We start from the raw sequence: 25,189 nt of genomic DNA, 5'->3' as shown, positions 1-25,189 counted from the left end.
TGAAAATTAAAACAATACAACAATGTTTACCTATCAAATAGGCAAAACATGAAATTGCAGGAGCTGTATTCGTCCCATTTTCAGATCCCTTTCCAAGGGAATTATTCCCTGTGCCATTGTAGACTTATTGTGCCTGTGGAAAGAGGTGAGTTTAGGACCTTCCTCTATCTTCAACCCTTTCATTTTAAAGCTTCTGCACATCAAAGGAAACTATTAGCAAGGTGAAAAGACAGCCTTCAGAATGGGGGAAAATAATAGCAAATGAAGCAACTGACAAACAACTAACCTCAAAAATATACAAGCAACTCCTACAGCTCAACTCCAGAAAAATCAATGACCCAATCAAAAAATGGGCCAAAGAACTAAATAGACATTTCTCCAAAGAAGACATACAGAGGGCTAATAAACACATGAAAAGATGCTCAACATCACTCATTATCAGAGAAATGCAAATCAAAACCACTATGAGGTACCATTTCACACCAGTCAGAATGGCTGCGATCCAGAAGTCTACAAATAATAAATGCTGGAGAGGGTGTGGAGAAAAGGGAATCCTCTTACACTGTTGGTGGGAATGCAAACTAGTACAGCCACTATGGAGAACAGTGTGGAGATTCCTTTAAAAACTGGAAATAGAACTGCCTTATGATCCAGCAATCCCACTGCTGGGCATATACACTGAGGAAACCAGAAGGAAAAGAGACACATGTACCCCAATGTTCATCGCAGCACTGTTTATAATAGCCAGGACATGGAAGCAACCTAGATGTCCATCAGCAGATGAATGGATAAGAAAGCAGTGGTACATATACACAATGGAGTATTACTCAGCCATTAAAAAGAAAACATTTGAATCAGGTCTAATGAGGTGGATGAAACTGGAGCCTATTATACAGAGTGAAGTAAGCCAGAAGGAAAAACACCAATACAGTATAATAACACATATATATGGAATTTAGAAAGATGGTAACAATAACCCTGTGTACGAGACAGCAAAAGAGACACTGATGTATAGAACAGTCTTATGGACTCTATGGGAGAGGGAGAGGGTGGGAAGATTTGGGAGAATGGCATTGAAACATGTAAAATATCATGTATGAAACGAGATGCCAGTCCAGGTTTGATGCACGATATTGGATGCTTGGGGCTAGTGCACTGGGACGACCCAGAAGGATGGTATGGGGAGGGAGGAGGGAGGAGGGTTCAGGATGGGGAACACATGTATACCTGTGGTGGATTCATTTTGATATTTGGCAAAACTAATACAATTATGTAAAGTTTAAAAATAAAATAAAATTTAAAAAAACATGAGGAAAAAAAATAAATAAATAAACTGTATGTCCATGCAAAAAAAAAAAAAACTTTTTAATTGCTAGTATTGGTGTTGTGTAAGCTTGGTTTCAAGCCAACCTAATTCTCAATGTCACTTCTAATCACAGAGCATTTATTGGCTCGTCCTCCAAACACAAAGGATCCCATACAATTGTCATTTCACTGACAGATCATAAAAATGCAATCCCGACTAAAGTAAGAACAGCATCAGTTCAGTTCAGTCGCTCAGTCGTGTCTGACTCTTTGCGACCCCAGGAATTGCAGCACGCCAGGCCTCCCTGTCCATCACCAACTCCCGGAGTTCACTCAGACTCACATCCATCAAGTCAGTGATGCCATCCAGCCATCTCATCCTCTGTCGTCCCCTTCTCCTCCTGCCCCCAATCCCTCCCAGCATCAGGGTCTTTTCCAATGAGTCAACTCTTCACATGAGGTGGCCAAAGTACTGGAGTTTCAGCTTCAGCATCATTCTTTCCAAAGAACACCCAGGGCTGATCTCCTTTAGAATGGACTGGTTGGATTTTCTTGCAGTCCAAGGGACTCTCAAGAGTCTTCTCCAACACCACACTTCAAAAGCATCAATTCTTCAGCACTCAGCCTTCTTCACAGTCCAACTCTCACATCCATACATGACCACTGGAAAAACCGTAGCCTTGACTAGCCGGACCTTTGTTGGCAAAGTAATGTCTCTGCTTTTCACACTCCTGCTGTAATCAACTTCAAATCCCTGTGGAATTATTGATGAATAAAGAGAGAGGCATAGAAATAGAAGTGATAAGTAGAAGGTAGGGGACAACAAAGAAAATGGATGTTTAAGTCAAACTTTCTTGATTTCTTCGGAGATACTAACCTAAGGAATTAAATATTAAATGATAAAAACAATTTTGTTATCAACGTATGACCTCTCCCCTAAAGTGTGCTCATGTGAAGGAGGAATACATCCACAATTTAGGGCTTAAAAATAACCCCTTTCTGGAGTCAAAAGATGGAAAACCATCTATGTCTTCTATACAAACTATGCTAAGTTAATACTTTTGATTTGAAGCATCTCCTATAAAAATATTTTTTGCAAAATAAATACATACATTTTACTGATGCTGATGCTAAGACCTTTGGCTATGGTAGGCATCAAAAGCAAGAAAATGTATATACATCTATACACACACATATTTATAATCAGTTATACTGCATCAATAACTAAAAAGCCAAAGAACCCCTCTTCTTTTCCCACTCTAAATATGTGTAGCCAAACTCTGGCTTTGACTGAAGTCATTGTTCCATGATCATGTATTATTCAGTTTCTATCTAAGTCTGTCTCAGAATCTTCTATCTTGAACTACACAACAACTTTGGCAAAAAAATAAAAAGGCCTGTCCTATCATGCAAGTGATAAGGATCTGCTTCTGTTGTGCACTGCTTGAGATTTTGCTTAAGGAAGAAAGCCCTTGTAGTGCCCTTTTTATGTAATTCATCCTGGGGATAATCCCCCAGGAAATGTCTGGATAGCTTCACTGGGTTATGGGAAATGAAAATCCTATGTTGTTTTAGCTGAGTATGTCTTAGACCTTATTGTTGGAAGTGAGCCTTACTTGACATTTGATATTAATCACAGACATTGGAGAAACACCTCAGGGAGCTGGAATTGTCATCTGTGACCAATCAAGTCTCACTGGACAACACTCACTGCTCAGTGTTGCTTTAACTTACTGTGCTGAGATGTCACACCTGTCAGCCAGCTTGCACATCTTCCCAAGGATTTGCTAGGCTTAGTTTTCTCCCTGTCTATAAATGCAACATAAGTTAGCAACATTCACTGACAGATTTCAGCAGTATTTTTCCCCTAGTTGAGCTGTTAGCTCAATTGTGAAGTACAGGAATTTCTTTTCAGTCTTCAAAGATTTCAGAACCACAATCAGAACTAGGCAGAAATAGCAAAGCAGATTGACAGCATATCCATCAAGATTGTCTAGCAGTTGCTTAGCGTTCGCCAGTACTACCGGCCCTCCTCTCATCTCTCCAGCAAGTGGAATGCTGAAGAAATACACCTGGAATTTTCAGATATAGACAACTGGAAAACACCAATACAAATGTGGCGCAGGGGTAAAAAATCCACTTGCAATGCAGGAGACGCAAGAGACGAGAGTTTGATACCTGGGTAAGGAAGATCCCCCAGAGTAGGAAATAGCAACCCACTCCAGTATTCTTGCCTGGGAAAATTCCATGGACAGAAGAGCCTGGCGGGCTACAGTCCATAAGGTTACAAAGAGCTTGACACGACTGAGCACGGATGCACCTTCATTCAATACAGATGAAGTAGTGGTTAAATCAAAGTTAATTTTAAATTGCTCAAATAATTGGGACTTGTAATTCTTATGGTTTATACATATCCTCTTCGTGACCCCCACCACATGCCTGGGCTCTTTCTAAGAGACCACAAAGATTGGTTGGTGAGCAGAGGCAACATAAAACCAAGAACCAGATGGAGTTTGGAGGTGCTCCCTAAGAAGCCTTCTTCAATTTATTAAAGCCACACAGCTCAATATAAGCAATGGTAGAGAAAACTGTACTTAAGCATAGATGGAAAATTTAAAAGTTCAAGAGGTTTTGATTTTTGAAGAAAACTGTGAAAAAAAATGGAGTGAGAGAAATTAGGGGTTGGGTAAATTTTAGTCGTTAAATATTTAAAGTAAAAAATGCAGGACATGAGGCTGAGTATTATTTGTGTTTCCTAAGACATTTCCTTGAAACAGTTTCTTCAGTCTAGATGTATACAGTGTTCAAAACAATTACAGCTACGGAAAAGGAAAGGAGATAGATTATCCAGGGGCACCAGCAGAAATACTGTCCAAAATGGATAATTTTAATTACAAGCTCTTTCCTAAAGAGGCATTTCTATATTCATGAGAAAATGAGACCACGTCTGGTGAAGTCAAGGTCTCTAATTATCCAGAGCAGTGTCGACTTTTGTAGTCCAGGCCATGACCGTGACCAAATGGGAATGAAATTCAAACCTTTTGTCCATCGGGATCTGCTTCAGCCTTCCCTCTGAGGCTGCAATTCACACTTAAAAAAAAATAACACTAATCATATTGAAGACCTTTTGAGGTTCCACCTGTGTTAAATCAAGAGCAAGGAAAAGATTTAACACTTTCTTCCCCATCTCAAGCAAGCCAGAAATGCTCACTACACATTACTACATATTGCTAATCACTTCATGTCCTGTATGTGGCAGAGTTATTCACAATGGAAAATTTTGACTTTTTTTTTTCTTTTTTATAAAAATATTAAAGTAAAATAGATAAGATTAATAAAAAGGAATTTTTAATATAAGAACATTTTTATGTATTTACCTCTTAGGTTAAAGCAAGGGATAAAATCCTTGACACAACATCATTTTAAATAAAATTGTTATTGATTCATATAGCTGACAAAAAATTGGACATGAATTACAGCACATTATGCTGGGTCTTTTGAGGAATATAGTAATTTCATAAACCTCTGCTGCCACATTTGCCTCATGTCCCTTGTATTTTGTATACTCATCTACTATTAACACCTACCTGAAATAGAAGGAGTAAAGTTGATCTCTTGGTGAATGACTGCATTGGCCCAAATTCCCTGGGATCCTGTATCTGGCCAGTTCTTGAGGCCACATGCCTTCAGTCTAGTATACCTGGCAGGCTAACAGAACATATTTCTTATGCACAGGGCATAACTATAAACCCTCAAGGACAGCAAAACCCACTCCAGTTTCAGCCTTGCCTCTGAAATGTATCCATCACTGGAGAATGAGTGCAGCATGACTAATGGTGATTAGGAGGCCACATGGTATAATGGAAAAAGAACTGAGCTTGGAATCAGAAGGCAAGTGCTCCTGTTTCAGTGCTAACCCTTATTAACTGGGTGACTTACGCCAAATCTTTTTAAATCTCTGCCCTCAGTTTCTCCTTTGTAAACATGGTCAGTGATAATTTACTATGTCAGGTTGTTTGTAAATAACATGTAAAAACATTTTGTAAATATTATACATTTAAAATATTACATGTATTAGTTCAGTTCAGTCGCTCAGTCATGTCCGACTCTTTGCGATCCCATGAATCGCAGCATGCCAGGCCTCCCTGTCGATCACCAACTCCCGGAGTTCACTCAGACTCACATCCATCAAGTCAGTGATGCCATCCAGCCATCTCATCCTCTGTCATCCCCTTCTCCCCCTGCCCCCAAACCCTCCCAGCATCAGGGTCTTTTCAAATGAGTCAGCTCTTTGCATGAGGTGGCCAAAGTACTGGAGTTTCAGCTTTAGCATCATCCCTTCCAAAGATATCCCAGGACTGATCTCCTTCAGAATGGACTGGTTGGATTTTCTTGCAGTCCAAAGGACTCTCAAGAGTCTTCTCCAACACCACAGTTCAAAAGCATCAATTCTTCGGCGCTCAGCTTTCTTCACAGTCCAACTTTCACATCCATACATGACCACTGGAAACAGTGCCTCTATATTAATTTATCTATATTTGCACGTTTCTCATGGCCAGGTAAGAAGAATAAATAATGAAAAATTAAATGCTGCTTCCTTCACACTTTCTGGTTTCGGAAGCATCTTTCAGGCCACATTTAACTGTAGGCAATGAATCTCAGAACAAAGAACTTTTACCTCACCTTCCCTTGTAAAATATGTGAGAAATAATGATAGTTAAGGCTCAAATATAAACTTGGCTAAAGCTAAGGTGGGAAGATTTTAGACAAGGAGTCAGCAGACTGGTGTGCTGAACTCGGCTACACTAAAAGGAAATGTCACATCAACATGAAACATAACCTCTATGTAATTTATCCTTCAATTAAATGGAGGAAAGAGGGGGATTAGAGTTAAGTTGTTCTTCACTCTTTTGTGTCACGTGTCTCTTTAAATATTTTTATATATTTTAATATTTAAATACCAAAAATCACAGCCATCATATAAGGTGGTATTAATATTATCTTCACCTTATCATTAGGTCACTGAAGCTTAGAGTACCTAAATGACACAAATAACATTTGCGTCTAAGTCTAGGGAATTCAGGGACCCACATAAATGAACTACAGAAAACCTCAGGTTAAAAGTCTCAGAATTAGAACATATTCTCCAGGGAATTTTCCCAACCCAAGGACTGAACCCAGGTCTCCTGCATTGCAGGCAGATTCTTCACCATCTGAGCCACCAAGGAAGCCCAGTCTTTCTACCTGAGCATTCTCTTCTTAAATGAAAGGCCCATATTTTATTTGGGTAACACTCAAAACCTTGGCCTGATGTGGCCCATTTCCTTCTAATAAGAGATGGATAGTTACCTAAGGTGGACAGTTACCTACCAGTGGATATGCAACACTATTACCCAGTGAGATAATAGCACTCTAGCATCTTTACAAATAAAGCCAATGACTCTAAGAAATAAAAATGAATTCACTTTCTCCTGGTGACATTCAGAGAAGCTGCTGCCAATAGACCCTGGGTTTGTCCTCGGGCCACTTTCTTCTTAAATGCACACTAGACTGCACAGTTTTATCAAGGATCATGGATTCTTACCATTTGAGTCCTCCTTTATAGAGACTATAATTTTTTCAAATCCAATTCAATACTAATCCAACATTAGAATGGACTAAGTAAGCACATTTTCAGATACCCAAGTTCTCCAAAAATCTTGCTTCTATACACCCTTTTTTATTTTTTAAAGGAGATTGATAGATATTATGCTCCATTGGAACAAAGAATTAAACCAAAAAGATCTAGACATGATATCCAAAAAATGGAAGTTGTACCACATGAGATCTCCTTGCATGACAGCAAAGACAAATGCCAGGACTGTAGCTAAGCAGGAAGGAAAATGCATAGAAAGAGAATTGAAAGCTATTTTTCAGAGCTTCTGTTAAAGGATGTAGGGAATCTTAATCACAAACTTGCAGAAAGCTGAGTAAAAGGAAAAAAAAAGCAACTAATTCACAGCAAAAATAAAAGTTTGCAGAAGTATACTTAGCAGTGAACACTTACAAATACAAAATAATGAAAACCCTGAATATGGACTTAACCATAAAGCTATTCTGCAGGTTTCCAAGAAGAATAAATATGTCTGCATGAAGAGGGGTATAAGAAAGCAAAATTTTCATCTTCTATAGTCAATAGTTCAGTTCAGTTCAGCCGCTCAGTTGTGTCCGACTCTTTGCGACCCCATGCAGCACACCAGGCCTCCCTGTCCATCACCAACTCCCAGAGTTCACTCAAACTCATGTCCATTGAGTCGGTGATGCCATCCAGCCATCTCATCCTCTGTCATCCCCTTCTCCTCCTGCCCCCAATCCCTCCCAGCATCAGAGTCTTTTCCAATGAGTCAACTCTTCGCATGAGGTGGCCAAAGTATTGGAGATTCAGCCTCAGCATCAGTCCTTCCAATGAACACCCAGGACTGATCTCCTTTAGGATGGACTGGTTGGATCTCCTTGCAGTCCAAGGGACTCTCAAGAGTCTTCTCCAACACCACAGTTCAAAAGCATCAATTCTTCGGCGTTCAGCTTTCTTCACAGTCCAACTCTCACATCCATACATGACCACTGGAAAAACCATAGCCTTGACTAGATGGACCGTTGCTGGCAAAGTAATGTCTCTGCTTTTCAACAGGCTATCTAGGTTGGGCATAACTTTCCTTCCAAGGAGTAAGTGTATTTTAATTTCATGGCTGCAATCTCTATCTGCAGTGATTTTGGAGCCCCCAAAAATAAAGTCTGACACTGTTTCCACTGTTTCCCCATCTATTTCCCATGAAGTGATGGGACCGGATGCCATGATCTTAGTTTTCTGAATGTTGAGCTTTAAGCCAACTTTTTCACTCTCTCTTTCACTTTCATCGAGAGGCTTTTTAGTTCCTCTTCACTTTCTGCCATAAGGGTGGTGTCATCTGCATATCCGAGGTTATTGATATTTCTCCCAGCAATCTTGATTCCAGCTTGTGCTTCTTCCAGCCCAGTGTTTCTCATGATGTAACTATAAGCAGGGTGACAATATACAGCCTTGACGTACTCCTTTCCTATTTGGAACCAGTCTGTTGTTCCATGTCCAGTTCTAATTGTTACTTCCTACCTGCATATACGTTTCTCAAGAGGCTGGTCATATGGTCTTGTATTCCCATTTCTTTCAGAATTTTCCACAGTTTATTGTGATCCACACAGTCAAAGGCTTTGGCATAGTCAATATAGCAGAAATATATGTTTTTCTGGAACTCTTTTGCTTTTTTGATGATCCAGTGGATGTTGGCAATTTGATCTCTGGTTCCTCTGCTATTCCTAACATCTAAAACATAAAGTATGTTAAACTAGTAATGGAATCATGCCACTAAAGATACATGGGTGATTATTGGATGCAATAGCTGAACAAGTTGAGAATGATCAGACCCAAAGAGTGGAAAATGAGATGGTGAGAAAGAAAACAAACTTTAATGTTATTTGACTTTAAAGACTGTGTACAATACATACCTCAATATAAATAAAAATTAAACATTAACAACATACTAGAGGAGACTATACAACAGACTAAAGTCACATCATTTTGGTGACAAAGGTCCATATAATCAATGCTATGGTTTTTCCAGTAGTCATGTACAGATGCGAGAGTTGGACCACAAAGAAGGATGAATGTCAAAGAATTGATACTTTCAAACTGTGGTACTGGAGAAGACTCTTGAGAGTCCCTTGGATAGCAAGGAGATCAAATCCGTCAATCCTAAAGGAAATGAACCCTGAATATTCATCGGAAGGACTGATGCTGAAGCTGAAGCTCCAATACTTTGGCCACCCGATGGCAAGAGCTGACTCATTGGAAAAGACCTCGATGCTGGGAACGATTGAGGGCAGGTGGAAAAAAGGAGGGGACAGAGGATGAACTGGTTGGTGGCATCACCATCATCAATGGACATGAGTTTGAGCAAACTCTGGGAGATTGTGAACAATAGGAAAGCCTGGCATGCTGCAGTCCATGGGGTCACAAAGGGCTGGACACTACTTAGCGACTGAACAATAGCACAAACCTGCCTTGATCTGAAAGGAGTTAAATGTTGCCCCTGCTCTTCCCTTGGGATTCTGAGGAAGCACTGCCCCCACCCAAAGTCATCTTTACATAACCTTTTTCTCAATCCCATAGTACATTCCAGACAGTACTGAAACTAAAACAGCTTCAAGGTCTTCTTATTTCTTTTTAGTTGTGATTAAGAAGTGACATGGAAGCTTCTGGTGAAAAGATATTATCATTGTGTTTTAGGTGTCATTTTGAGTAAACAATTCAGAGCAATGTTACTGCAATGTTGCTGGTCAAGATCAGTTGTGGGAAGCCCTGCTTTTACCTTCTCAAGTTCAATGTGGTCAGTTTCAAAATCCATCCCCTCTTGTGATACTGCTGTGTTACCTGGTGAGCAATTCACACTTCTGAATTTATGCACTCTAAACGAAAAGCAAAATGGCATACCAGTCTTGAAATCCTGCCTGGAGATACATAGAAAATGTGGCGTATCCCCAAGGTAGTTGGTTGCTAAAAGGAAATGTCCCGAGTCACTACCGCCTACTCACGGTTTGAAAGCACCGCAGATGTGCCAACAATTTCTTCTTTCACCTTTGCCATCCTGATGGAAGATTTCTGCTCCAGAAAGGATAATGAAGAGCAAGCATTCACAGTGGGTCACTTAGTATGAACGCAGCTTTGGCCCACTCTGTCCATCCAGCAACTGCAATAGAAAGTGGACTTGGGCATGTAACACATGAAATTAGAGTAACAGACTTTGTTCTAGGAGATATCACTTAGGTTTCTCCAACCACAGACCCCCCAACCACCATGGCAAACATCTCAAAAGTTCACACCTCTGAACACTCGGGAAACTGAGAAGACAGTGTCTGTGGTTTGCTCTCATTGTTATTAGGAAAACGGCTTCCAGTGTAAATCCTATTAAAAGGGATGAGTTTCCAGATCAATTTTCTCTAGTCTACAGAGTGTGTTTATATACATATTTCACTACTGAACAGAATTTTTAAAGATAGCCTGTCGTGTACCAAATGCGTATTTCCCACTCAATCTCTGCCAATTATGCAACACCTCTAGAGGCAGGATCTCGCTTCTTCCAAAAGCAACTCTCCTCTGTGTACCACTGAGAGCTAAGGAGATCTTTCTTTGTTCTATGGCTCAGTGACTGCCACCCCAAAAGCCTTATTCCTCTGGAGTCATAAAACAAGGAACAAATGGAAGTTCTTTTCCACATTATAACCCTTAAAATGTTTGATGGCAGTTTCCATTTCTCCCACCACAAGTTTTCTTCTTCCTTCTACTCTTTCTGCCACATCTACCCAACAGCTTCTATATTCTTTTCTCGTATACCACAGCCCTAATTCCTTTCAAGGGGCAGGGTACTCTGTAGAGCAGTGTCACGTGGGGCTTTGAGCAGGGGCATCAGACTCAGAAAAACTAGGGTTTTAATCTTGCATTGCAAAAGAGTCAGTTATTACTTAGCAACTAAATGACAATAATCTTTCATCTACCCTATATGTACAGGACTTGGACCAAGTAAGGTGTCTAAACTTCAGTCTCTTAATCCATAAAAAAGTGGCAAGAATAATACTTATCTCTTAATGACATAATATAGGTAAAGTCTGATCAAGTTGCTGAAACACAGTAGATTTCAAGAAAATGCTACATTAGCATTGTTTGGTCCAGTGCGCAAGTGTTGTGATCTGTCCATCCTCTGTAAAGGGACATGCTCACGTCTCAACAGATTATTCTGAGCAGGATCCAGCCAGCATGGAGCAGTGTCATAATCTTGGACCACTGGGCACAGCTTTCATAACTGACAGGTTGCTCTCACTTATTTACTCACCGCTGCATCTTTAAAAAGGTATTAATTTCAACTAAGACCACAGAGCAACCTCATCCTCTGCAGTTCTCCATGTCTGGCACTGAACAATAAAGGAAATGCTGGAGTATGTGTGTTTTCCATTCTAAAGGATCTCTCCTTAGAGTACAAAGGGAAAAATGGCAGTGCAAGAAGGTAGAAGGGAAAAGGAATAAGAAAAACTGTTAGAATCCCTTTTGGGGTCCAATTCTAGCAATTTAGGATGCCAAAATAACCCTGAAAATAAAACTCTGGATATCCAAGATGGAGAAGTTATAGATTAGACAGCAGTGCTAATGACAACTGGACATCAGAGGAAATCTGTAAAAAAAAAGAATTCCTGGCTATCTTGGAAAAATAAACAGTTTGAATTGAGTTTCGTTCAATTTTAGGAAAAACGTTTTAATAACTATATGAGATCAAACAAATAAATCAATGAATGCGTCCATGGGTTCTTTTTGCATTCTATGGAAATAGCTCTCAGGGAAGAGAAATTCATGAGGTTCTTGAGTTTAGGACGGAAGAAACCACAGTAGAAGACAGCAGGGCTAAAAGCATGATTGTTTGATAAGGACAAACATTAGTGATATATAAATTGTGTGAAATGCATATGCATTATTTTTTGTAAAACAGAGACTATTGAATTTTTAATTTTTTTTTTTTTGCAGAACAATCAGAAAACACAGAGGCAAAAATAAAAATAAAAAACATGAAAAAATCTCCCATAATGCTACACCAGTGAAAAGTGAAAGTGAAAGTTGCTCAGTTGTGTCCAACTCTTTGTGACTTCAGGGACTGTCCATGGAATTCTTCAGGCCAAAACACTGGAGTGGAAAACCCCATGGACGGAGGAGCTTGGTGGGCTTTAGTCCAAGGGGTTATGAAAAGTCGGACAGGACTGAGAGACTTCACTTTCACTTTTCACTTTCATGCCTTGGAGAAGGAAATGGCAACCCACTCCAGTGTTCTTGCCTGGAGAATCCCAGGGATGGGGGAGCCTGGTGGGCTGCCGTCTATGGTGTCGCACAGAGTCGGACACGACTGAAGCGACTTAGCAGCAGCAGGGGAAGACTGGAATGCTGCAGTTCATGGGATCGCAAAGAGGTGAACACAACTTAGTGACTGAACAACAACAATAATTGCATAATGTCAATGATCCAGAAAAAAAGAAAAACAAATTTGTCAGGACATTTCCAGACACAACTATAATAAGCATAGCTTTGTAGAAATCAGGCTACATTTAGTCTTCCCTTTATGTTTTAATAGAAGAGTCATGAAATTAACCTGAGAATAAAATTCTAATTATTGAATAGTGGAATGGTTCTGGAGAAAGGCGGAAAGGAAGTGCCCAGTGAAACCAGTTTCTTGCAAAAGAAGCTTTCTGGTAAACTCAAGTTTTAAAGGGGTTTCCCTGCTGGCTCAGTTGGTAAAGAATCCACTTGCAATGCAGGAGAACCCAGTTCGATTCCTAGGTCAGGAAGATTTGCTGGAGAAGGGATAGGCTACCCACGCCAGTATTCTTGGGCTTCCCTTGTGGCTCAGCTGGTAAAGAATCTGCATGCAATACGGGAGACCTGGGTTCAATCCTTGGGTTGAGAAGTTCCCCTGGAGAAGGGAACAGCTACCCACTCCTGTTTTGTGGCCTGGAGAATTCCATGGACTGTATAGCCCGTGGGGTCACAAAGAGTCAGACATGCCTAAGCGACTTTCACTTTCAAGTTTTTAAAATGATAAAAAGATAAATGTGTACCCAAAGAAAAACACAATTAAAAAACAATGGATTTCAACATACAATAGATGCAGATAAATACTGTTTGATTCCACTTATACAGGGTATCTAGAATAGTCAAATTCATAGAGTCAGAAAGTACATTAGCAGATGCCACGGGTAGGGGATGCAAGAAGGGAGGACAGGGGGACTTAGTGTTTAATGGGGACAGAGTTTCAGTTTAGAAAAGAGAAAAATTCAGGAAATGAATGATGGTGAGGCTCAAATAACACGGTGAATGTACCATTGAACTGTACAGTTCGTGTGTTCTCAGTTCCTCAGTCGTGTCTGACTCTTTGCACCCAATGGACTGTAGCCTGCCAGACTCCTCTGTCCGTGGAATTTTCCAGGCAGGAATACTGGAGTGAGTTGCCATTTCCTTCTCCAGGGGATCTTCCCAACCCAGGGATCAAACCCGCATCTCCTGTCTCCTGCATTGGCAGGCAGATTCTTTCACCACTGTGCCACATATGTGATTTTTATTGCAATAAAAAAAAGATAATAATAGAAGCAAAATAATGTCAGAAAAGCTAAAATTCTAAAGTCAAAAGAACTAAAATAAAAGGGACCTTGTAAGTTACATTTAAAGCAGATAAAATCAGGAAGATAAATATCCCTGATTGTAGAAGATGGTGTTATGTTAACAGATGCTTGAATGAAGATAGAAGTCTTTCTTTTACACTCTTTTTCGCCCAAGGAGAAGAGAATGTTCTTTATATTGGGAAGTGTAGATGATCACTCCAGTCCCTTCTAACTTGAACAGAAGGGTTTTAGGGATGTTTCACTTTTTAGCAGATTGCTGGAGTTTTGGGTAAATACCACCAGACGTATGACTTCAGATCCAAAAAACCTCTGTAAGTTTCATAAGTAAGGGGCAGCTTTTCACAGAATAATGAAATAGATATCAAAAGATTGAAAACATTATATTAGGAATATGGATATGTGTACCTATAATATGACACATATATGCAAAGAATTACAGTGCTACCTACAGCTGAAAACAAAACCTTATATTTGGAAGGCTAATATTAAGGAGTATAACCTTTAAAAGCATTTCAACAGCAGTCATTCTTGTTTCTCAGATTTCTAAAATCAGATTGTTTAAATACATACCACTGATTTCATTTTTCAAATATTAACATAAAAGTAAAGTAATTCAGATAATGTTTTGAGTTGCACTTAGATTATGTTCTGAGTTGCATTCAGAAGGGTAAGTTAAATTTCTTTTCCACTCAAAATATTATCAAGATTTTCCATATAAGTCAACATGCTATGATCACTCCCTTACTGTTTCCCTAGAATTAAATGACAAGCAAGCATTGAATTTATGAACAATACCAAGACAAGTGTAAAGATAATTTAACTCATGTTACAGGGAAACAGCTTACACTGTTCAAACAATATGTTAATGGCTGTATTCATGGCTTCATGAAGTTGCTTTTAAATTGGCTATTTCTTATACAATTCTCAGAGCTGTAAATGGAATACGACATCCATGGTTTTTTTTTTCATCAATCAAGTAAAGAACAAATAAAAAAAAAAGCCTCTTAAAATAAATAATTAAAAACTAAATAGATCAGATCAGAGATCAGATCAGTCGCTTAGTCGTGTCCAACTCTTTGTGACCCCATGAATTGCAGCACGCCAGGCCTTCCTGTCTGTTACCAACTCCGGGAGTTCACTGAGACTCATGTCCATCGAGTCAGCAATGCCATCCAGCCATCTCATCCTCTGTCATCCCCTTCTCCTCCTGCCCCCAATCCCTCCCAGCATCAGAGTCTTTTCCAATGAGTCAACTCTTCACATGAGGTGGCCAAAGTACTGGAGTTTCAGCTTTAACATCATTCCTTCTAAAGAAATCCCAGGGCTGATCTCCTTCAGAATGGACTGGTTGGATCTCCTTGCAGTCCAAGGGACTCTCAAGAGTCTTCTCCAACACCACAGTTCAAAAGCATCAATTCTTCGGTGCTCAGCCTTCTTCACAGTCCAACTCTCACATCCATACATGACCACAGGAAAAACCATAGCCTTGACTAGCCAGACCTTTGTTGGCAAAGTAATGTCTCTGCTTTTCAACAGGCTATCTAGGTTGGTCATAACTGTCCTTCCAAGGAGTAAGCGTCTTTTAGTTTCATGGCTGCAGTCACCATCTGCAGTGATTTTGGAGCCCAGAAAAATAAAGTCTGACACTGTTTCCACTGTTTCCCCAACTATTTCCCATGAAGTGGTGGGACCGGATGCCATGATCTTCATTTTCCGAATGTTGAGCTTTAAGCCAACTTTTTCACTCTCCTCTTTCACTTTCATCAAGAGGCTTTTTACTTCCTCTTCACTTTCTGCCATAAGGGTGGTGTCATCTGCATATCTGAGGTTACTGGTATTTCTCCCGGCAATCTTGATTCCAATTTGTGTTTCTTCCAGTCCAGCGTTTCTCATGATGTACTCTGCATATAAGTTAAATAAACAGGGTAACAATATACAGCCTTGACGAACTCTTTTTCCTATTTGGAACCAGTCTGTTGCTTCATGTCCAGTTCTAAATGTTGCTTCCTGACCTGCATACAAATTTCTCAAGTGGCAGATCAGGTGGTCTGGTATTCCCATCTCTTTAAGAATTTTTCACAGTTTATTGTGATCCACACAGTCAAAGGCTTTGGCATAGTCAATAAAGCAGAAATAGATGTTTTCTGGAACTCTCTTGCTTTTTCCATGATCCAGCGGATGTTGGCAATTTGATCTCTGGTTCCTCTGCCTTTTCTAAAACCAGCTTGAACATCAGGAAGTTCACGGTTCACGTATTGCTGAAGCCTGGCTTGGAGAATTTTGAGCATTACTTTACTAGCATGTGAGATGACTGCAATTGTGCGGTACTTTGAGTATTGTTTGGCATTGCCTTTCTTTGGGATTGGAATGAAAACTGACCTTTTCCAGTCCTGTGGCCACTGCTGAGTCTTCCAAATGTGCTGGCATATTGAGTGCAGCACTTTCACAGCATCATCTTTCAGGATTTGGAATAGTTCAACTGGAATTCCATCACCTCCACTAGCTTTGTTCATAGTGATGCTTTCTAAGGCCCACTTGACTTCACATTCCAGGATGTCTGGCTCTAGGACAGTGATCACACCAACCTGATTATCTGGGTCGTGAAGATCTTTTTTGTACAGTTCTTTGGTGTATTCTTGCCATATCTTCTTAATATCTTCTGCTTCTGTTAGGTCCATACCATTTCTGTCCTTTATCAAGCTCATCTTTGCATGAAATGTTCCTTTGGTATCTCTGATTTTCTTGAAGAGATCCCTAGTCTTTCCCATTCTGTTGTTTTCCTCTATTTCTTTGCATTGATCACTGAAGAAGGCTTTCTTATCTCTTCTTGCTATTCTTTGGAACTCTGCATTCAGATGTTTATATCTTTCCTTTTCTCCTTTGCTTCTTGCTTCTCTTCTTTTCACAGCTATTTGTAAGGCCTCCCCAGACAGCCATTTTGCTTTTTTGCATTTCTTTTCTATGGGAATGGTCTTGATCCCTGTCTCCTGTACAATGTCATTAACCTCATTCCATAGTTCATCAGGCACTCTATCTATCAGATCTAGGCCCTTAAATCTATTTCTCACTTCCACTGTATAATCATAAGGGATCTGATTTAGGTCATACCTGAATGGTCTAGTGGTTTTCCCTACTTTCTTCAATTTAAGTCTGAATTTGGCAATAAGGAGTTCATGGTCTGAGCCACAGTCAGCTCCTGGTCTCGTTTTTGCTGACTGTATAGAGCTTCTCCATCTTTGGCTGTGTGATTTTGGTGTTGACCATCTGGTGATGTCCATGTATAGAGTCTTCTCTTGTGTTGTTGGAAGAGGGTGTTTGTTATGACCAGTGCATTTTCTTGGCAAAACTCTATTAGTCTTTGCCCTGCTTCATTCCGTATTCCAAGGCCAAATTTGCCTGTTACTCCAGGTGTTTCTTGACTTCCTACTTTTGCATCCCAGTCCCCTATAATGAAAAGGACATCTTTTTCGGGTGTTATTTCTAAAAGGTCTTGTAGGTCTTCATAGAACTGTTCAACTTCAGTTTCTTCAGCGCTACTGGTTGGGGCATAGACTTGGATTACTGTGATATTGAATGGTTTGCCTTGGAAACGAACAGAGATTATTCTGTCATTTTTGAGATTGCATCCAAGTACTGCATTTCGGACTCTTTTGTTGACCATGATGGCCACTCCATTTCTTCTGAGGGATTCCTGCCCACAGTAGTAGATATAATGGTCATCTGAGTTTAATTCACCCATTCCAGTCCATTTCAGTTCGCTGATTCCTAGAATGTTGACATTCACTATTGCCATCCCTTTTTTGACCACTTCCAATTTGCCTTGATTCATGGACCTGACATTCCAGGTTCCTATGCAATATTGCTCTTTACAGCATCGGACCTTGCTTCTATCAACAGTCACATCCAGAGCTGTGTATTGTTTTTGCTTTGGCTCCATCCCTTCATTCTTTCTGGAGTTATTTCTCCACTGATCTCCAGTAGCATATTGGGCACCTACTGACCTGGGGAGTTTCTCTTTCAGTATCCTATCATTTTGCCTTTTCATACTGTTCATGGAGTTCTCAAGGCAAGAATACGGAAGTGGTTTGCCATTCCCTTCTCCAGTGGACCACATTCTGTCAGATCTCTCCACCATGACCCTGCCCGTCTTGGGTTGCCCCACAGGCATGGCTTAGTTTCATTGAGTTAGACAAGGCTGTGGTCCTAGTGTGATTAGATTGACTAGTTTTCTGTGAGTATGGTTTCAGTGTGTTTGCCCTCTGATGCCCTCTTGCAACACCTATCGTCTTACTTGGGTTTCTCTTACCTTGGGCATGGGGCATCTCTTCACGGCTGCTCCAGCAAAGCGCAGTCATTGCTCCTTACCTTGGATGAGGGGTATCTCCGTGGGTGTGCCCATTTATCAATTCAGTTCAGTCGCTCAGTTGTGTCCAACTCTCTACAACCCCATGGACTGCAGCATGCCAGGGCTCCCTGTCCATCACCAACTCCTGGAGCTTGCTCAAACTCATGTCCATCAAGTCGGTGATGCCATCCAATAATCTTATCCTCTGTCATCCCCTTCTCCTCCTGCCTTCAATCTTTTCCAGCATCAGGGTCTTTTCCAATGAGTCAGTTCTTCACATCAGGTGGCCAGAGTATTGGAGTTTCAGCATCAGTCCTTCCAATGAATATTCAGGACTGATTTCCTTTACGATGACTGGTTGGATCTCCTTGCAGTCCAAGGGACTCTCAAGAGTCTTCTCCAATATCACAATTCAAAAACATCAATTCTTCAGCACTCAGCTTTCTTTATAGTCCAACTCTCACATCCATACATGACTACTGGAAAAATGATAGCCTTAACTAGATGGACCTTTGTTGGCAAAGTAATGTCTCTACTTTTTAATGTTATCTAGGTTTGTCATAACTTTTCTTCCAAGGAGTAGGTGTGTTTTAATTTCATAGCTGCAGTCACCATCTGCAGTGATTTTGGAGCCCCAAAAAATAAAGTCTGCCACTGTTTCCACTGTTTTCCCATCTGTTTGCCATGAAGTGATGGGATCAGATGCCATGATCTGTTTTCTGAATGTTGAGCTTTAAGCCAACTTTCTCACTCTCCTCTTTCACTTTCATCAAGAGGCTCTTTAGTTCTTCTTTGCTTTCTGCCATAAGGGTGGTGTCATCTGCATATCTGAGGCTATTGATATTTCTCTAGGCAATCTTCATTCCAGCTCGTGCTTCATCCAGCCCAGAGTTTCTCATGATGTACTCTGCATAGAAGTTAAATAAGCGGGGTGACAATATACAGCCTTGACGTACTCCTTTTCCTATTTGGAACCAGTCTGTTGTTCCATGTCCAGTTCTAACTGTTGCTTCCTGACCTGCATACAGGTTTCTCAAGAGGCAGGTCAGGTGGTCTGGTATTCCCATCTCTTTCAGAATTTTCCACAGTTTATTGTGATCCACACCGTCAAAAGCTTTGGCATAGTCAATAAAGCAGAAATAGATGTTTTTCTGGAACTCTCTTGCTTTTTTGATGCTCCAACAGATGTTTGCAATTTGACTTCTGATTCCTCTGCCTTTTCTACAACCAGCTTGAATATCTGGAAGGTCATGGTTCATGTACTGTTGAAGCCTGGCTTGGAGAATTTTGAGCATTAATTTGCTAGTGTGTGAGATGAGTTCAATTGTGTGGTAGTTTGAACATTCTTTGGCATTGCCTTTCTTTGGGATTGGAATGAAAACTGACCTTGTCCAGTCCTGTGGAATTTGCCCCAGATGGGAGAAGAGCTTTCTAATGCTGAGGCAAACCGAGGTCAAAGACAGGCTATCCCCACTCACTCTGAAGATTCAGGTTAGAGATGACCTGTTGCAACATCTAATGGGTGTGTGGCCACTTCAAATTGTGAGGAAAGTGTAGACAGTGGGAATGAAGAGCTGAAAATTCTCCTTTTCCAAATCATCCTTGGTGACCACAGGGCACATTCAGCTGTTAAGAGTCTGGGGTGAGGGGAATGGTAGGTGCTTGACAGCAGACTCCTCACAAAGGATTCCATAGAAAGAACTATAGAGCAGACCCTCAAATTCAAGGCCAAATGTGACTTCTCATCAGATGTGAGAGCTAGGTGATTGATAACAAGCCAGCCTTGTCTTCAAGGCTGCAGGAACCCAAGCCATGTGAGAGTTACACTGGCCACAAACTTCAGTTGTGTGTGACAGCGGGGCAACCAGGAACATCTAGTATGAGGTTCCTGAATCTTCCCCACCTCCAAAACCCTGGAAGCCACAGCCCTTCCATGCACCTTAGAAACAAAGCAGAATAAAAGGAGTGAGGGATGCTTCTGTCATTGACGGGCATTTTTATCCAAGAAAGACTACTTTCTAAATGGACTATTCAAATTCCCAGATCCAATGCAGCTTTAAACCACATAGAACATTTGAATGTTTTTCTTGGTAATTAGTAAATAGGGATTTTGGAGGAAGGCAATTAGTTATGACTATAATAAACAAATTACATTTATACTGTACATTTGAATTGTGAGGTGAATTACATTTGTGAATCTGCTACCTCTAGTTCTGCCCACTCATGAAAATCTTAATTCAAATCGTCAGCAAGTTCCGTCCCCACAGTGGGTTCTTTATATTGAGATTTTGTGGTTACAACCTAAGAAGTGCTGAAAAAAAAAACAGTAAATCTATGCACTGCAAAAATAACAGCAGAATTGCCTTAGGTATAAATGTATAAAAACATCTACGGAGGATACAGAATTAAGTTCTCACACTTCCTTTTCTCCTCCAAAGGAAGCAAGGAAGAACCTCTAGCTATGGCTTCTGGGCTTCTCTCTCTTCTCTAGTCTCGCTTCTTCCTTTTATGTTGCCTGAGCTTCTCCTCTGCACCATCCAGGTTGTCTTGTCTCATATCCTAGGGGTTGCTTTTTCAGGACCTTTTTTTATTGTTTCTCTAACATACTTGCTCTAAGCACCCCCATGTGAAAGTGAAAGTGTTAGTCATGTCCGACTCTTTGTGATCCCATATACAGTAGCCCTCGAGGCTCCTCTGTCCACGAAATCCTCCAGGCAAGAATACTGGACTGGGTAGCCATTCCCTTCTGCAGAGGATCTTCCTGACCCAGGTATCGAATCTGGGTCTCCAGCATTGCAGGCAGATTCTTCACCAGGGAAGCCCCACGCCCCGCAAGTACCCTCATGGATACACTCTATTCATTAAATCTCGGTAGGATGGTCTCTGCTAATGAATCTCTACCAAGGTTTTCTGCTTCACACATGTACCAACACACACTGTGCCTTCCTGATTTATAATCCTGAGTTTGCCTTGAGTCACTTGCCAAGCCCTAGAAGTTCTCTTTCTAGCAGTAATGCTCTCTGTCCTAGCCTCTGCATGAGTGAACTGGGCATGAAAAACATCTTCAAGAGTTACTGAAAATGGTTTTCGTCAGAGTCAAGCCCAAGGATGCTGTGAGAATTTCTCTGCAACATCATTAATCACCCCAGACGCAGTTGTGTATAGTATATTGACTTTACCATTAAAAGGTATCTTAAACATTGCATCGTTCCTGCACATTTTCCTCTGGATTTATGCTTACAGTTACATTTTTGGCAGCAGTAGTTTTCGCATTTATCACTTGCTGCTTTGGATGAATTGCTTGAATTTTTAGTTTAGTTTTTTTTTTTTTTTTTTTTTCTTTACTACTCTTCTGAATGTCTTAAACTTTTACAGTTACATGAGTACATTGCCTTTGGTTAGTCAAACTAGAGTTTAGAACTTAAAGAAGTTATATTTAATGAGATTGTAAGAAAATTCTTCTTGGGGACATTTCACAGTCTAGTAATTAAAATATGTATTCCTCTGTGAAATCAAAGGATAATCTCTCTCTAATGCAGTCAAATTGTCATAAAAAAATAGAAGGAGCATCTTCTTTTCTGTTCTGCTCATATATAAACCCATTTTTAAATCCAGGTATTAAATAGAAAATAGGAAAATAAATATTTCATTTCCATGAGATGGGCACTGAAACCAACAAGCAGCATATTGAGGAGATGAAAATGAACTGTGTTTTCTTGTCTCATGTCCTAGATGTGGCTTCCTTTTAACAGGACCCTTATTGGCAAGCCTCTGGCCAGGTTAACATAGACACAGGAGAGAGAGAGAGCCCAAGACTTGCCCCTCCGTGTGAGACCTGCTACTTCTGGAATCTGGGGTGAAAGAAAGCAATGCAAAATGGAGGGGATGCAATTGGCCAATGTGAGAGCATATTCCCTAAGATATTATCTGTACGCATGCAATCCAGAAATCATTGACTCCTATTTTATACCAGGTATTGAACTGTGTTCTCTAGAAATAAGGGCACAGTTTCCACTTTCCAGGAGTTCATAGCCTAGAGGGGAAATAAGATATACACAAATGATCCCAGTAATCAGGAAGAGAGTAATGGCTGCAGTATACAGTACCAACCAGAATGCTGAAGAAGTGCAGAGGGAGAAAGAGACTGAGGTGTTTGGGAAAGGGTTCAAGCAGAACATGGCTTTCAAGCTGAGCCTTGAAGTTCATGAGTATGATTTCCCAAGGTAGGCATGAGGACTGTGGCTTTTCCAGGGGTGGAGAGGTAAGATTAAAATGTAGAGAGAGAGAAACCACAGGTCTATTCATGGCATAGAGTTGAAAAAAAGAGCAGAAATAGGACCAGGATGACAGAGGAAAGGGCAGCCACTGAGAGAAGAAAGCAAATTTGCTTCATAAAGGAGGAAAGGCAGGAGATTCTTAAGCCTTTCCTCCAAGCCCCGCTCTACACTCCCAAGGCACTGACAGAAAATCAGAACCGTGTTCAAAGACTGCATAACTAAGGGAGATAGGTTTGTTCAACAGACAGTAAAGTGGGCTATTGGAGTGCATAATCCCCTAGAACAAGGAGGGCTGACTATGTTAGGGAGCATCGCCATTCTGCTGTGTTATTAGTTCCAGTTGGCTGATTTAACAATCGGTGCCTCATTAGAAGTAAAAATGTAAACCAGATCAAACAAAATTTACATGAAATGTTTTATTCAGCTGAGTTTTCCCTGAAATTCAAATTAGCTAGATAAAAACAAAAACAGTGGAAGACAGTTAACAAAGCCAAATTTTCCTAAGATCTCTGTATATTTCAGGCATAATTTTGCAGTAAGGCTGGCACTAGAATAGGGGACCATTTGCTTATATTCAATCAAAACTACTCCATCTAGAACAGAGATATTCTGTGACCCATTAGACTTCTAACAGGATTATTTTAAGAAATTTGGAGAATTCCGTACATAATCATCTAGAAGTCTGTGATTAATGTGAAAGCAAAAGAACATCTTCTGTCAAATAAAGGGAATACAGAATTTTCATTTATTAAGAATGAACTCACTCTACGATCCTATTTCATGTTTCTGAAGACACAACTCTCAAAGAAACAATTGAGGGCATTAGACATGCAATTTCAAACTGTCCAGTGAGCAATGTGTGTGGCTGCTGTTTATGCTCATTATTCACAAAACCGTTCTTTGTGAATGTGTCCTTTAATTTGGGGAAGGATCCAAGCAGCATGATGATTCTAGAATCATCACCATTTAATATGAATTAAGAGGCTTTCAAAGGAAGACACTGCTTGATAGGACCATCCATATGAAACAGTTAATCATATATAGCCAATAAGACCTCGGTATCTAAGGGAAAGGGGCAGAATCAAACACAGCAAAGGGGAGAAAGGGGTCACATAGCTTACCTGGACTTTGCAAATCTTCCTCATTTTTCTGTCTTATCTGACTTAATGCAAGACTGAGCCAGCCATTTTCCTCAATAAATCTAGTTTAAACAGCTGCTTAGAAAGAAAATGTAACTAGGTCAATGCACATTAAAAAGATGACCTAAATTTTTCTCCTAATGATTTAATAAATGCTTGACTAGAAATAGGAAAAAAGAGATTTTTAAGGGAAAAGATGAAGTAACAGCTTATCATACTTCAGCAAATTTACACTCTGAGGGAAAACACCTATCTTATTTTCTATAAAGGTGCTTAGTCAAATACAAAATTACTATACAGACAATCTAAGTAGAGACTAAGAAAATGAACACATCTCCACCTGCCTTTAGAAAAACTAATGACTGATTAAAAAGTGTTCTAACCATTAATCCTACATACTAACTTAAAATAACAGGTCAGCATGGAACAACAGAAGGAGAAGGAATCCTTGTGATTTTAGGTGAGGGTAGTAAAGTTTGCTTGCAGAAAGCAATGGCACCCACTCCAGTACTCTTGCCTGGAAAATTCCATGGACAGAGGAGCCTGGTGGGCTACAGACCATGGGGTCGCGAAGAGTCGGACACGACTGAGCGACTTCACTTTCACTTTTCACTTTCATGCATTGGAGAAGGAAATGGCAACCCACTCCAGTGTTCTTGCCTGGAGAATCCCAGGGACAGCGGAGCCTGGTGGGCTTCCGTCTATGGGGTCACACAGAGTCGGACACAACTGAAGTGACTTAGCAGCAGCAGCAGTAGCAGCAAAGTTTGCTAATAATTCAACTGCCAAAAATTGCAAATTTGGAAAGGCTTGGAAATCTGTTTTAAAGACAAAATAATCAATTGTTTCAATTGACACAACCAATCAGGTCAACCATCAGTTCTTGGGGTGTTTGGATTATTGGGTTTCTCTCCCATCTCTAGTCTCGCTTCTTCTTTTCATGTTGTCTGAACTTCTCCTGTGCACCATCCAGGTTTTCTTCTTTCATGTCCTAGGTGTCACTGAAAACTCAGGATTACTGAACACTTACTGCTTCCCAGACATTGTATAGACCACATAGAGTTTGGTGAAACAAAATTGAGGAAGACACAGTCTCCATCCTTAGTACAGTTCAGTCGCTAAGTTGTGTCTGACTCCTTGCTGCCCTATGGACTGCAGCACACCAGGCCTCCCTGTCCATCACCAATACCAGAGTTTACTCAAACTCATGTCCATTGAGTCAGTGATGCCATCCAACCATCTCATCTTCTGTCATTCCCTTCTCCTCCCATCTTCAATCTTTCCCAGCATCAGGGTCTTTTCCAATGAGTCAGTTCTTCACATCAGGTGACCAAAGTATTGGAGTATTGGAGTTTCAGCTTCAGCATCAGTCCTTCCAATGAATATTCAGGACTGATTTCCTTTAGGATGACTGGTTGGATCTCCTTGCTGTCCAAGAGACTCTCAAGAGTCTTCTCCAACACCACAGTTTAAAAGCATCAGATCTTCAGTGCTCAGCTTTCTTTATAGTCCAACTCTCACATCCTTACATGACCACTGGAAAAACCATAGCTTTGACTAGACAGACAATTGTTGGCAAAGTAATGTCTCTGCTTTTGAATATGCTGTCTAGATTGGTTATAACTTTTCTTCCAAGGAGCAAGCATCTTTTAATTTCATGGCTGCAGTCACCATCTGCAGTGATTTTAAGTGAAAGTGAAAGTGGAGTCGCTCAGTCGTGTCCGACTCTTAGCGACCCCATGGACTACAGCCCACCAGGCCCTCCGTCCATGGGATTTTCCAGGCAAGAGTACTGGAGTGGGGCGCCATTGCCTTTTCTGGCAGTGATTTTGGAGCCCCCCAAAATAAAGTCTGCCACTGTTTTCACTGTTTCCCCATCTATTTGCCATGAAGTG

General features: G+C 40.5%; 1 protein-coding gene across 1 annotated transcript in view; it reads right to left on the bottom strand.

Moving 5' to 3' along the window:
- Positions 1-1,340: 1,340 nt before the first annotated feature.
- The window catches only part of LOC147371029 (uncharacterized), a 52,893-nt gene continuing 29,044 nt past the window's right edge, over positions 1,341-25,189 (bottom strand). Inside the window, exons 4-7 of the mRNA XM_086407339.1 lie at positions 9,913-10,067; positions 4,893-5,013; positions 3,040-3,114; positions 1,341-2,059 (exon numbers count right to left, since the gene is read on the bottom strand). Of these exons, the coding sequence (XP_086263465.1) occupies positions 10,026-10,067 (42 nt within the window). The 3' untranslated portion in view covers positions 1,341-2,059; positions 3,040-3,114; positions 4,893-5,013; positions 9,913-10,025. The remainder of the gene's footprint in view (positions 2,060-3,039; positions 3,115-4,892; positions 5,014-9,912; positions 10,068-25,189) is intronic.

The sequence above is a fragment of the Bos grunniens genome, chromosome 6, assembly GCF_055505025.1.
Source record: "Bos grunniens cultivar Pamir isolate PY7600 chromosome 6, Bosgru_T2T1.0, whole genome shotgun sequence".
NCBI classification, from domain to species: Eukaryota; Metazoa; Chordata; class Mammalia; order Artiodactyla; family Bovidae; genus Bos; species Bos grunniens.
The sequence above is the reverse complement of the archived record's forward strand: the minus strand, read 5'-3'. Positions and strand labels throughout refer to the sequence as shown.